The sequence below is a fragment of the Musca domestica genome, unplaced genomic scaffold (assembly GCF_030504385.1).
Source record: "Musca domestica strain aabys unplaced genomic scaffold, Musca_domestica.polishedcontigs.V.1.1 196, whole genome shotgun sequence".
NCBI classification, from domain to species: domain Eukaryota; kingdom Metazoa; phylum Arthropoda; class Insecta; order Diptera; family Muscidae; genus Musca; species Musca domestica.
The window spans coordinates 203,437-218,400 of NW_026712248.1; the positions used below are offsets into that span (position 1 = coordinate 203,437).

General features: G+C 38.8%; 1 protein-coding gene and 2 long non-coding RNA genes across 3 annotated transcripts; 2 read left to right on the forward strand and 1 right to left on the reverse strand.

The window, feature by feature from the left end:
* The first annotated feature begins 6,787 nt into the window (after positions 1-6,787).
* On the forward strand, positions 6,788-7,363 carry LOC131802083 (uncharacterized). Its single transcript, XR_009342029.1, has 2 exons — positions 6,788-7,068; positions 7,141-7,363. It is a non-coding gene; the product is annotated as an uncharacterized LOC131802083 (long non-coding RNA).
* Positions 7,092-7,754, reverse strand: LOC131802084 (uncharacterized). Its single transcript, XR_009342030.1, has 2 exons — positions 7,322-7,754; positions 7,092-7,265 (listed from the first exon to the last, which is right to left on the reverse strand). It is a non-coding gene; the product is annotated as an uncharacterized LOC131802084 (long non-coding RNA).
* A 1,006-nt stretch (positions 7,755-8,760) lies between these two features.
* Positions 8,761-14,963, forward strand: LOC101889509 (transcription factor 20). The gene is made up of 3 exons (XM_005175288.4): positions 8,761-8,805; positions 12,485-12,689; positions 12,774-14,963. The coding sequence occupies exons 1-3, from the start codon at positions 8,761-8,763 to the stop codon at positions 14,912-14,914; spliced, it is 2,391 nt and encodes a 796-aa protein (XP_005175345.3). The 3' UTR covers positions 14,915-14,963.
* The last annotated feature ends 1 nt before the right edge of the window (position 14,964 follows it).

Sequence of the window (14,964 nt, forward strand, 5' to 3'; positions counted from 1 at the left end):
ACACACCCTACTATTTTTATGCAGCCAAGATCTGGTAGTAAAATGGAATATATCGGTCCACTACTTCTGGTACCTCCCCCACAAAGGGCTCAAAATTTTGAATATCCATGAAGCTCATAAAACGCGAAAATAACACCCGATTCCATTCAGACTTGGCACATCTCAATATTTCCATCAACACAAGATCTCTAATAAAGATGGTAGAGATCGGACCATTCCTTCTGGTACCTCCCTTACAAAGGGTCAAAATTTTGAATAACCAAAATGAGCATAAAAACCGAAATAAGCATCCGGATCTCTTCAAATTTCACACATTCCATTATTTTCACTAACTTAAGATCTGCTGTGAAGATGGGATATATCGGCGAACTCCTTCTAGTACCTCCCCCACAAAGGGCTCAAAATTTTGAATGTCCTTGAAGCTCATAAAACGCTAAATTGAAATCCGATTCCATTCAGAATCGGTACATCTCAATATTTCCACCAACACAAGGTCTGTTATAAAGATGGTCGAAATCGAACCATTCCTTCTGGTACCTCCCCCAGAAAGAGTCCAAATTTTAAATAACCAAAACCAGGTTTAGGTTTAATCTTTGCCCTAACAAGAGATTCCATTCTTTAACACTCATTATACCCTACACCACAAGGTGGTTAGGGTATTATGTATTTGTGCATTTGTTTGTAACAGGCAAAAGGAAACGAGATAGACCCATAGTTCCTTTTGATGATGTGCAGAGAATCACATTCTGAGTCGATTTATGCATGTCCGTCCGTCCGTCCGTCTGTCCATGTATTTTTGTAAACAAAGTACAGTTTGCATTTATTATCCGATTGAGATGAAATTTTGCAAACAACATTTGTTTGGCCCAAGGACGAACCCTATTGAAATTGGAGATAATCGGTAAAAATTTAGATATAGCTCCCATATATATCTTCGTCCGATTTACCTTTTATTGTGCACCAAACGTTTAATATTTGTCGAAATGGTATGGAATTTGGCACTTACGACCGAATTGAGTCTAGAAGCTAGTATGCCAACTTTGGTGAAGATCGGTTCAGATATAGCTATAGCTCCCATATATATACTGTTCATCCGATTTGTTATATTTGTTACCCACAGCCGTAATATGCACTCCGTAACAACGATATTCAGGGAAATATATCAAATACAGCTCAGAAATATTTTTGCCGAATTTTATCGAGATCGGTTGCGATTTGAATATAGCTCCCATATATAACTTCGTCCGATTTACTTTGTATTGTCCACCAAACGTTTAATATTTGTCCAAATTTGATGGAATTTGGCACTTACGACCGAATTGAGTCTAGAAGCTAGTATGCCAAATATGTTGAAGATCGGTTCAGATATAGCTATAGCTCCCATATATATATTGTTCATCAGATTTGTTTTTTTTTTCAACATGTTTATTGACGGAGCTAAATTTGTGTATTCTCTGGATTTTGTTTCCTTGTTTTTTTCTATAGAAAATTTTGTAGAGTTTGGGTTTTTAAAGGATTTTTTTAATTCAGTTTTTTTTTTAAAGAAACTTTGTTGAGTTTATTTCTCCTTTGAAAAGCTGAATTTCTTCACAAAAGGCCATTTACATTACTCCCTCCAACCACAAACGACCTTGGCTATTAATAATATTTGCTCCAGCTCTCTCTCTATATTTCCCTCTCTCTCTCTCTCTCTCACTCACACAAACCTCGTAGGCATTCCTAGCACAGCAGTGATCTTCATTACAAAACTTTGTTGCCACTCATTACAACAAATATCTAAAATCTCTATTTTTAAAACGACAACAACAAACATGACATGGCCAAGAGGCAAAAAAGGCAACTCCAACTGACAACAAAAAATGGGAAATTATCAGACGACGTGCAAATGACGGAATCTCGGTTACAGCTCCAGGGAAAATATTTCTTTTTTATTTTACAATTTTAATGAGACAACATTACAACAATAACGAAAACAAAAACAACAAAAAAAAAACAAATAAATGCAGGCTATTGTTCCGCAGCTTCCTGACATGATTTATTGGCCCAAAGACGCGTTTGCAATTGAATGTTATGCAAATTATGACGGAATCGACGAAGTAACCACGATAAGACCTCAAATACCGAAAACAACTGACAAAGCCTCTGGGGAGGATGGAGGAGGAGAAGGAGGAGGCTGAAGAGTATAACGATGATGATGGAAAGTGTGATAGTGGTGTAATGACACTCAGACACTAGGAAACCCTCAAAATTTTGAAGAGTAGGAAGTTCCCAGGAAGTGCTGATGATCATCATCCTCATCTTTGGCAAACGAAAGCCAGTCTGAGATCTACAAACAATGAAATATTATTGTTGATGGGAATTTTCATTTTGATTATTAAAAATAACAACAACAACAACAACAAATTCCGTCAGTTAATAAACAATACCAAATACAGGCAATTATTTAGCAGAGCATAGCCGCCAAAGACGAAGTGTGAAAACCAAGTTTTCCACTTGGAATTATTTCACTTCACCGCACGGCGGCTGTCCATCTTCTTCATGGTAGGGTGATTTTTTCGGTACTGCATTTGCTGGCCACGGAGATTTGTTTCTTCTGCTGCTGCTACTTTTTCATTTTCTTTTTCTGAAGCCAAGATTAATTGCAGATTTTCGTTTTGTTTTAGGTTTTAGGAAATGTATGGGTTTTTTTCATTTAAATTTTCAATGAAAATTTTCCAGTTAAAACAAAAAATGTTAATGAAATACTTTTCCAGATTGTTTATGGGTGGTGTAAATGAAAAGAAGATTAATTAGATGAGGTTAAGATATTCGAGAAGAGGTTAATTAAGGCCTTCTCCTGAGGCATAGAAAATAATTTTATTTAACGATTATTATGAAAAAATCCTTTTTTACTTTTAAAAAAGGAACGCTTTCCCAAAGAAAAGTAATTTCGGGGGGTGGTTCCCAACCGTCGAAGAAATGAGATTTTCAGGCAAATGTTTAAAAAAATATCTACAAATTTACCAGGTTGTATTGGTACCATACTCTCTCTTTTAGAAAATTCCTCTCTCAAATGGGCTGAGGTCTAGTCATCTTTAAATGCTCTCTTTGAGTCTATGAACTTCATAGTATGAAGGCTCCAGTATCGGCCGTTTGAATTTGGTCATTCCACTTTCTCTCACTTGTAGTTTCTCTCTCTCTCTCTCTCTCTGTTATATATAGATGAATTTTCAAATATATGAAAAAATCGCTTCAAAAGCTCTCTTTAATTCTATGGAACCCTCAAAAAGTTTAAACTCACTGGCTGTGTCGGTAAAAAATCCCTCCCCCGAAATGGTCAGGGTCTAGTCATCTTTTAAAGCTCTCTTTGAGCCTATGAACCCCCCAGAATCAGTGTATTCTATTTGGCTTTTTGCATCCCCAAACGGATTGACTTCAGGTCACCCACAAAGGCGCTATTTGGTTGCGTACAGTGTCTCCCTCCGGGTCAAAAATCTAGTCACATTTAAAAGCTCTCTTTGGCCCTTTTGGTTCCCCAGAATGAATTACTTCTATTGGCCTTATTTAACCCACAAAGGGGTTGACTTCAAGTCAAACATTAAAACCCTATTTGCAATTGCTTCAGAGTCTCTCTACGGGTCTGAGGTACAGTCAACCTTGGAAGCTGGTGGCCGCTAAAAGGATTGCCTTCAGCTCACCTTTGGAGGTCCTATTTTTATATGCCTACAAAGTCTCCTCCGGAGGTTCTATTTGGTTGCCTATAGTGTCTCACTCCGGGTCAAAGATCTAGTCATCTCTATTTGGTCCTTTGTATACCCCAGAATGATTGTCTTCTATCGGCCCTCATTAACCCCAAAAATCAAACATAAAAAATAGTTTTAATTGTTACAGAGTCTCTCTTCGGGTCTGAGGTCCAGTCATCTTTAAAAGCTGTGTGCCCCAAGAAGTATTGACTCCTTTCGGCCATTTCAACCCCCAAACGAGTTGAACCACAGATTTCATATTTTGATAGTTTGAAGTGTATACCTCCGAATCGTTGTGTCAAGTCATATTTAATAGCTCTCTTTGGCCCTTTAGTGCCCCAGAATAATTGTTTTCTATTGGTTCAGTCATCTTTATTTTGGCCCTTTGAACTCTCACAATAATTGGCTTCAGGTCGCTTATGGAGGCACTTTTTTAATTGCCTACAGAGTTTTTTACCCATCTCCAGGACAGAGATCCAGACATCTGTTTGGCCCTTTGGATCCCCCAGAATTATTGACTTCTATTGTATCTTTGAACCTCCATGGGATTGGCTTTAGGTCATCTAAAGAAACCCTGTTTTAATTGTCTACAACAGCTTAAAATTATCACCGTTTACCGAGCTGTCTTCTATCTCTCTCCCTCTCTTTTTGTTCCCCCTCTCTTTATCCACCCCTCCCTCCCCATATTCTCTCTCCATTTTTCATAAAAAATTAAAGATTATTTTTTTGTTAAATTATCTCTCCCATTTGCATTTTCTCCGTCTCTCCCTCCTCCCCTCTCTCTGTTAAAATTTTTATATTATTTTATATTTTTTTCCTAAAACATCATTTGTCAATTAATGACTTTCTTCTTTCTTTCTTATGGAAGCTGCCACCGTTTGCTGAGTTATCTTCTATCTAGCAATCATTCCCTCTCCCTTCCCACCTAATGTAGATTCTTTTCCTGTTACATGATTCAAGGAAAATGTTCTACCCTATTCCATAGAAAATTATGTATGATTTTTTTATTAAATTGTCTCACCAATTTGCATTTTCTCTCTCCATCTATGCTATATTCAGTTTTCCCGCCATTTGAACCATAATTGTTTTTTCTAAAAAAATCATCTATCAGTTAATGACTTTTTTCTTCTTTTTTATGGAAGCTGACACCGTTTGCTGTCTCCATCATAATCTTATGTAGATGCTCTCTCTGTTATATTATTTTTTTTTTCAAGGTAAACGCTTTACCATATTTCATAGAAATTTTAGAATGATTTTTTAGTGAATTTTGTCTCTCATTTGCATTTTCTCTCTATCTCCCTTTCTCTTTCTCTCTCCCTCTCTCTGTTATATGATTTTTGCAAGGAAAATACTCTACCCTTTTCTATGACATTAAAGATGATTTTTTATTGAATTATGTCTCCCATTTTTATTTTTTCTCTCCCTCTCTCTCCTCTGTGCTAAATATAGTTTCCGTGCCATTTGTCCCCAGCGATGCCAACTTAGTGCTTTTCGCGCTATTTTTGGTGCTTTTTAGACCGCCCAAAACGCCAAAATAGTGGGCATAGCGCGTAACGAAAAAAAAGCACTGTGCGTACGCTTTTCATCTTTTCTGTTAGTGCATTTAGCGGGTTTTAGATTTTAAAATGTGGCAATGTTTATACATTCGAATATTTTGATATTATGGTAAGTTCTACACAAGTTCTTTACTGCAAATTCTCTAGGTGTCTTTCATTACTGTCATTGAATTTCTTTTGTTTACATGTAACTCTTTTTTAATAAACCAAAATAAAACGAAGAATTTTGTGTATTATAAACCAATTGAAGGAAAAGTAAAATGAACATGAAAAAAACGCGGATGTCATTTCTAATATGGAACTAAGATTGACAATAGATAGATATGGATAGAAGTAAATGAGTTCAAAGATTCCATAGGGTAAAATCCCAAGATTTATCAGAATTCGTTATAAGACTGGTTAACTTCCCATACTCAAATGCAGAAGTAGAAAGAGCATTCAGAGCTATGAATTTATATAAATCGAAAATCAGAAACAGATTATCCTTAAATTCTGTAAATTCTATTTTACATATTAAATATGGCCTTCGTCGAGAGAATACGTGCTGTGACAAATATGACCTGCCGTCAAATGTCTGTAAACAAATTTCTACACAGGAAGTTTACAAAAAGTCAAACTATTTTTTACAAACTGTCTTATGGCAAAATGAAGAAACTGATGCAGACATTCCAACTGCATTTGAAGCTATGGGTTTTGTAGGTGAACATAATTGTTTGTAAAAATGTATATGTCTGCAAGTTTTAACCACATGTAAAATGTTCTTAATACAACATTCTTTGCGTCAATTGAATTTTGTACGGGAACAAATGCAAACGCGGTATGTCATTAAGCGATGTGACATCTCTGTCAAAAGTTATCATATTTTTTAAAAATATGTGTGCACTTATATACATGAAATGTTTATAAAAGATGCGAACTAAATTTTTGAATAAAACAGTATTTAGTTAAAAAAATGTTTTATTGACAATTTTGCCATTTGGTTAGAAAAAAATAAATAGCGCTTTTTACGCTTTTTTAAGGAAAGTTTTTACGCCATTTACGCTTTTCTGGTTTTTAATTACGCTTCTAGCTCTCAAAATGTTGGCAACACTGTTTGTCCCATATTTTATATATATTTTTCTCAATTGATGACTTTCTTTTTTCTCTCTTATGGAAGTTGCCACCGTTTGCTGAGCTATCTTCTATTTATCTTTCTCCCTCTATATCCTATTTAGAATCTCCCTCTCTCTCTATCTTATATACATTTTTTCATAGACAACAATAGGTTAGAACTATTTAATAGAAAATTTAGGATAATTCTTTTAGTGAATTTTGTCTCTCATTTGCACTTCTTATATAGATGCCCTCTCTCTCTCTCTGTTATATGATTTTTTTTTTCAATGAAAAAGCTTTACCACATTTCATAGAAATTTTAAGATGATTTTTTTATTGAGTTGTGTCTCCCATTTTTATTTTCTCTCCCCCCCTCTCTCTATCTCTTTCTCTCTCTCTGAGTTACATATACAGCCTGTTCCACGATGTCGAAAGAACACGTTCGCACAACTTTTACACGACAAACAGCTGATTTCCGTTCCACTAAAATCCATCAGAACGAAAATTTGCACGAAAATCAAAGCGAACGAAAACGTAAGCGTTTCAGTGTAATTTTGCGTTCCACTATCTTTTTTCTTCCGTACGCATGCGAACACAAATGTCAAAATCAGTCACTTGTGTGTTTGCTGTCGAATGATAAAAATTAAGGAAAATTGTTTTAACATAAACATTCCTTGATTGAAAATGGAAAGAAAAATGTAAGTAAAAATAATAAATGCAATTTAATCTGTGAACAACAAATATATATTTTTTTATTTTCTCAATTCCAGCACGAAAAAACTACACAGCTGCGGGCACTAGTTGAGTATATGGGGGAGAATCCTAAGTTCGCCAGAGGTGTGCCAATTTTTGGAAGCAGCAGGCAATCCCATGAAGACCACTGGAAGACACAAACCTAGAAAAAATCATTTTTTTATTATTTCAAAAATGTAAAAATACAATCATACTTACTGGTTGTTAGGTACTTCAAATAAATTCGAAGCATCTCTTAAATGCCTCCGTGGCACAATTTGAACTTCCTCCTCATCATCCATAAAAAATAGGGCTACAGAAATATTCATTTTTTTTCTTTTTTAAGAACACAAATAATCTGAACACAATCACTAGAAATTTTATTTTGTTTGTTTATTTACAATTTGTTTGTTTACAACTGAACTGTCAGTTGAGACAGAGCCATTGCTGCTTTTTCGCGTTTAAATTAGACATTTGGCGCTTTTTTTTGCCTTATTTCGCGATTAATTTTGCCAAAAAATATTTTGCAACACTGAATCACGTAAGGCTATGCGAAAGAAAGAACGAAAGTTAGTGGAACGCATTCTTATGCGAAAGTGAGTGAGTAGCCTTCGTTCGCACAAATTTTCTTTCGAGATCGTGGAACAGGCTGATAGTTTCCCTGCCATCTGTCCCACATTTTTCATTTTTTTTTATTTTTTCCTAAAACATCTTTTGTCAATTAATGACTTTCTTCTTCTTCTTCCTTCCTTCTTATGGAGGTTTATATAATATGTCTTCACTCAATTATGTCCATTCAAAGTTACCTTATTAGCGATTTCAATTAAACGTCTATAAAAGGACTTTAAAAATCAGCTCAAATGCCAATGAGTTGGTCGAACAAGTTTGCAGCAGGAATAGATTTCGAAAAAAAAACACAAAAACTTGAAATTTTTTAACCAAACAATGGACGGGGGACAATTTTGAAGTTTTGAAAAGTTGTTTGGAACAGCAACTTAAAACGTTGACATTAGAGGTGTTGTTGTTGTTTTTTGTTTTTGTCATGTCAGACAATGGAATTGAGCTGCAGTCAGCCAGTCTATGAAGTCTGTAGACATAACCTCAACCTCCAAGAAGCCATTGTCATTTGTGAAAAGATGATAAAAATGCAATTAAATGAGTTTTTTAAAAAAAAAAAAACAATAACGAAATATAATTGTTGTTATATATTAAAAACAACAACAACAACAATTACAACAATCAAACACAGCTTGGCCAATTGGGGAGTAGTAACAAAACACAAACCATTTCTTAACCAAGTTTTTTTTTTTTTTTTTTTTGTGTTCCAACAAAATGCACTAATTTTTCCTTAACCAAAGGCGAATGGAAGAAATGAAGAAGAAGCAGAAGAAGTTTGGTTGGTTGTGAATGGGAAATGTTGTTGGCTGCATGTTTGCATGCAATTTCAGTTTTTTTGCAGTTTTCTTCCAGCGAACAGAGGGGGAAATGCACACACACTCTGCTTTGCATTACTCTACACCTCCCTCCCCCTCCCCAGCCACTTAGCAAAACAAACGCAGTTTTCAAATCAAAAATCCATCCAAATGAAAAATGCACCTTATAAAAGCTATGGACTGGACATGTTGCGAAAACAATTGATGTTTAGGTACCGTCGTGAAATGTACGCGCTCAAGTTGAAATACGTTTATACAGCTTTGCTGATTGTAAGTAGCAAGAAAAAAAAAAACACCACACAAGCGAGATGGATGGCCCACGGTCTTGAAATTTGAAAATCCAAAAAAAAATCGACAAAAACAAGAACAAAATATGGTTATCCTGTCTGACAACAGGAACTGGCGCCCAACGCGGTGTTTCCTTTGCCCCCAAAACTGGATTATTGTGCATTGAAGTGTTGAAAATCGCAAAAAAAAAGTGGAAAAAATGAAAAAAAAAATAAATCCGCAAACAAGTCATAAATATCCAATGACAAACTCTCCAATTCAATGTCAGGATAATTAAAGAAAAAAATCGAAAAATTCAAAAAAAAAAACTTGAAAAACAGAAAACCAGAAAAAAATTATTTAATCGCTCTGCTCTGCTTAATGTTTGTCTATGTGTGTGTGTGTGTGTGTGTGACTAAATGTTCAATTAATTGCCATCAATTACAAGCAGCACAAAATTCATTCATTCATTCATCAGTTTATGGCCGATCCATTGTGTTAATGAACTCTTTTCGATTGTAAACACCCAACAACATTGTTGTTGTTGTTTTTTTACTTAAGTTGCTGGTGCTGCCTGTCGGCTAGTCCACCACCAGCCAACAAAAGTTGGCATTAATTATAAACCAAGCGTGCCAAATATAAATCAAATCATGAGTTTTTTTTTTAAAGAAAATCCAAAAAAGAAAGCGAAAGTGGCAGCTGGAGTCAATAACTTTTTAATGAGGAAGTGCTTAGAATTTGGAAAAGGAAGGGAAAAAAGGAAATTATTCTGAAAAGGAACAGAAAATCATTATCTGCTTCAAGCAAAAGGATTACATTGGCAGATATATCTTAAGGACTCTCTTTCCCTCTCTCTCTCTTCATTTTAAATAGTTATCTGTCAGCTTTCTCTAGTTTTTTTGTGTTACTTCAAAAGTCTCTCATTTTATCAGCTAAAAGGCCTGAGGTACAAGTACCTTCAACAGTTTTTTTTTTGATTCTACGGAGCCCCCCAAATCATCAACTTCTGGTCCACAACATGAGATGAACATGCCTCTACCGGATATAAATACTGAGTCTTCCTCTGGGTCCATGGTCTAGTCATCTATAAAACATCTCTTTGATCCTTAGGAGCCACAGGATTGGCTTCAAATTCCACGTAGAGGCCCTATATTTAATTATCTATACAGCCTCTCTCAGGGTCTGGGGTTTAATAGTTTTTAAAAGCTTTTTCTGCCTTTGGATTTTCCGGAAAGATTGGCTTCTATAGGCCCTTTGGTGCCCCCAGAATTATTGACTTCAGGTCACTCACGAAGCGCTAGTTTAAATTTTTTACACAGTCTCCCTCCGGGTTTGACGTCTAATCAGTTCCAAAAGCTCGCTTTGGCCCTTTACAGCCTCCCCAGAGGGATTGACTTCTATTGGCCTTTTAAATCCTCAAAAAATTTAGGAGTTTTCCTTCGGGTCTTATGTCCAGTCAACCGTAGGGCCTTTTTTGGAATTGCCTATAGTGGCTCCCTCCGGATCTCAGGTCTAATCATATTTTACGTGCTCTCTCTGGCCCCTTGGCGCACTCATAAGATGTGACTTCTTTTCTTGCTTACGGAGTTTACCTCCGGTTCTAAGGTCTGATCATATTTTACAAGCTCCTTTTGGCCCTTTGGTGCCCCAGAAGGTTTAACTTTTATTGTCCCTCTAAATCCCCAAAAGAATTGTCTTCAGGTCACCCAAGACTTTTAATTGTCTTCAAAGTGCTCCCAAAAGAATGGACTTATATTTGCCCTTTGAACTCCGAAAAAAGGTAATCCAAAAGGTTCAATTGTCTTCAAAGTCTCCCTCCGTTCTTTTAGAGTTGCCTACAGTGACTCCCTTTGTTTTGAGGTCTAGTCATATTTTCCGAGCTCTCTTTATTCCTTTGGTGCCCTCACAAGGATTGACTTCTATTGGCCCAAAAGAATCTAACCCCCAAAAGAATTGGATTCAGGTCACTCAAGAGGTTTAATTATCCACAGAGTCTCCCAACAGGTCTGAGGTCTAGTCATTTTTAAAAGCTCTCTTTGGCCTCTCGGAGCCCCCAGAAGTATTGACTTCTTTTGGTCCTTTAGAACCCCCAAAAGGATCGGTATAAGGTCTCCACAGAGGAAGTTTTTTTAATTTGCATGCCACTCTGCCAGAGGTAGCCACTCTGGTTCTATTGGTCCAGTGAATCCTAAAAAAAGATTGATTCAGGTCACGCAAAAGGATTAACTGTCTTTCAAGTCTCTCCGGTTCTGAAGTCTAGTCATCTATTACAATCTCCCTTCGGCCCTTTAAATCTCCAAAAGGATTGGTTTTAGGTTCGCAAGAGGTTTCATTTTCTACAGAGTCTCCATCCGGTTCTGAAGTCTAGTCTTTGGTCCTTTAAAACCCCCAGAAGTATTGACTTCTTTTGCCCCCTTGGAACCCCTGAAATGATTAACCGTAGGTCAACCATAGAGGTTCTGTATTTCATTGCCTATTGAGTCTCCCTCTGGATCTCTGGTCTAGTCATCTTTAAAAGATCTCTTTGGCCCTTGGGAGAACCCAGAATGATTGACTTCAGGTCACCCCAAAGAGCACCTCTATTTAACTGCTTACAGAATCTCCCTTGGGTCCCTGAGGTCTGGAGCCTTAAAAAGCTCTATTTTACCCTTTGGAGCACCCAGAAGTATGGAATTCTTTGATTCATTTGAATCCCCCTAAAAGTACTGGCTTCGGATCACCTATGGAGGTCCTATTTTTAATTGCTTACGGAGTCTCATCAATAAGAGCTCCACTCAGCTTATTTAGAATACGTCTTTTGGGCCCTCCTAAAGATGTGGCCGTTAGCTCATATCGAAAAGACTTCCTTTAACTCGTTTTCCTTCAGCTCTTTTCGAAAAAATTGCTCCTTAGCTCGTTTTGCGAGAATCCCCTCAGCTCCCTTAAGCTCGTCTATAAATATACATTTCATCTCATTCCGCAAGACTTTTTTTCAGGTCGTCTTAAAAAACTTCCTTCAGCTCGCGTAGTTAGACTCCCTTCAGCTTTTCTAGAAATACTCCCTTCAGGCCGCCCAGGAAAACTCCCTTCAGCTCGTCTAAAACGACTCCCTTTAGCTCATCTAAAAAGACTCCCTTTAGCTCGTCTAAAAAAGACTCCCTTCAGCTCATCTAAAAAGACTCCCTTCAGATCGTCTATAAAGACTCCCTCCAGCTCGTCTATAAAGACTCCCTCCAGCTCGTCTATAAAGACTCCCTCCAGCTCATTTATAAAGACTCCTTCTAGATCGCCTATTAAGACTCCCTCCAGATCTTCTATAAAGACTCCCTTCAGCTCGTCTATAAAGACTCCCTCCAGCTCGTCTATAAAGACTCCCTCCAGCTCATTTATAAAGACTCCTTCCAGATCGCCTATTAAGACTCCCTCCAGATCTTCTATAAAGACTCCCTTCAGCTCGTCTATAAAGACTCCTTTCAGCTCCTCTTGAAAGACTCTCTTTGGCTCGTCTATAAAAACTCCCTTTAGCTCGTCTATAAACACTCCCTTCCACTCGTCTATAAAGACTCCCTTTAGCTCATCTAGAAATATGGAAAGGCAGCCTTCAGTTTGTCTCAAAATACTCCCTTCAACTCGCTCGAAACACTCTCTTAAGCACTCTCAGCAAAAATTAATCCCCTGAAAAATTTTTTCTTCCGCTTTTCAGATAACCCTCCTCGATTTCAATGAGGCCATAGCAAATGGTAAAAGTCGACGTCGTTATGGACCCGCCACAGCCTCCTCCAATGCAAAGAGTGCCGCCATCAGTGATGTTACGGAAAAATCCAAAGCCGGTCAAGTGGTGGCAGCCAGCAGTCACACAGAGCCGAGTCAATATCGCAGAGGTGGTGCCTATTCGACAGATGCGGGAGGTGAGTTGTAATATCTCTCTCTCTCTCTCTCTAATTTTCTCTGTCACACAAAATATTCTCTCTCTCTCTTTTCCTCTCCTCCAGATTACTCCTACAACAATGCCGACATAAATCTGATACGACCCGAAAGCAAGCCTTTGCACACGAAAATCACTGCCAAATACACGAGCAGTATCAGCATACCGGCCGATTCCCTGGAGGATACTGAGACGGCCGAGGAATATGTGGCCAAGGCCATGGGTATGTATGGTTCTCGCCTAAGGGAACCCATACGCATTCCCAGTGAAACGGAGGTGACGCCAGCGACACCGGAACAGTCACAGGCGCCAGTCATACAACAGACACACAGCCAACAGCATACACGACATTACGAACAGGAACACCACCAACAGCAGGAGCAACAGCAACACCATGAACATGAACAATTACAGCAACAACAACACCACTCCCAATCCTACCACCACCACCACCAATCACTGCAACAAGAACCCGACCATAGCCTACAAAACATACACGAGCATGTCGAAAAACCCGAACACTATGAATACTACTCCTTTTCACACAAGGATGCCCATAGACCTCAGGCCTCCAGCCAAGCTGAGGCGGAGGAGGCGGCCCAGAATCCTTCCCAGCAATATCAGTACATAAGTCAAGCCCAGGCCGAAAATGAGGCAGCCAAGGCAATGTTAGAAGCTCAAATGCAGGCCCAGTTGCAGGAGCAGTCACAACAAGCCCAGGCAGCAGACCATTATGGAGAAGCCGCTGGCGAGCACCAAGAACAACAGGTCCAACCCCAGGCGGAGCAAACAAATGCCGAATCTGAAAATAATGCCGCTGCCTCGGGTTATGACAAAGATCCCGTTACCCGTTCCTACAACATCTACGAGGATCACACGGAGGCTTACGAGGGAGCACCATCCCACTTGGAACGAAACTATCGCACAAAGTATCTCTACAAACCGGTATCCTCCAGCTATCACTCTGCCATCAATGAAAACGAGGAAAAGATACGAGTCTCAGCCTCCACAGAGATACCTAAGGCTGAGATAATGAAGCAAATTGAGAAATCAGTAATGCGTTACATGAAGGAGCTGGAGGCGGAGGGTAAAATTATTGCTGCTCCCAAAAATCAGGAACCCAAAACCTATTTCAAAGTGGTCACAGTACCCGGCAGTGAAGAGAAGCGGATTGCCTCGTCTTCCCTTTCGAACAAATCAAAATACTCAGTGGCGCCCGGTAATTATGGAGAGGGCTACAAGCACTCCATTGTCCATGCCCCGGCAGCTGGAGGACCATCTGGTGCCCCGTCCCATTCGTCTGGCAAATACAACAAAAATTCCGAAACCAAAAATGCCTATGTTCTGGAAAATGAAAGTACCTATCAAAATCAGGGTCATGAGGTAACCGATGTACTGGCGCCCAACGTGGAGTTCATCTACAAAATCAAAACCAAGGCCCCATTGCACACGGCCACCGTGAAAACCGTATCGAAACCCTATAGCCTGCCGCTGAAACCCAGCTATGAACAATTTGACCACTCCACAGCCTTGAAGAATTTGGAAGATTTTGACCTATCGCATGTGGTTACCACACCTGACCCCGACGACCATCAGTCCATATCGAGTGCCTCGACCAATAAACCCAGTAAATTATACTTCAATTCGGAAATCTATCATGACATCAACTCCATGCCGTACAAACAAAAGCAACGGGCCGAGGCGGAATATCGTCAGGAGTATCGTAAGAAAGCAGCCAACAATCAAGAGCCTCATTCAGATTACAAGGGTTACAGTACGGCCACAAGTGGTTATTATGCTGAGCCACCCACAGCGGATGGAGATCGTGATATTTCTGGAAGTTCTGGAATGTCAGAGGATGGTTATCCGAGTATTATGTCGGCGCCGTATCAACAATATGTGCTGAAAAAGGAAGCCCTCTCCTCGAAATATGAAGACGGCCCCGCCGGCCCAGGCTATGAACAGAATCGCAATCATAAATACAAAAATCTAGAATTCGATAGTTATAATCCCAAATACAACAACAATCCTGAAGGTTATGGCTATCAGCAGACCTACAAAACCCATTTGACGAGAAGTCATGCGCCCGGCAAGCGTGGCAAACGTGGTGGTGCCCCCCATCCAAGTCAAACGAAGAAGGCACATCGCAACGCCAACATGAAGGAGTTTGAGGCCAACATTGCCCTGCGTCCACCACCCAAAGTCTGAGAACGTTGCAATAGCGGGAATTTGAGATTCCAAATTTTTTAGCCAAAAAA

Coding starts and splice junctions, on each gene's coding strand:
- LOC101889509 (XM_005175288.4), top strand. CDS start 8,761: ATGTACGCGCTCAAGTTGAAATACGTTTATACAGCTTTGCTGATT. Junction 8,806..12,484: donor TTTATACAGCTTTGCTGATT/GTAAGTAGCAAG, acceptor TCCGCTTTTCAG/ATAACCCTCCTCGATTTCAA. Junction 12,690..12,773: donor CTATTCGACAGATGCGGGAG/GTGAGTTGTAAT, acceptor CCTCTCCTCCAG/ATTACTCCTACAACAATGCC.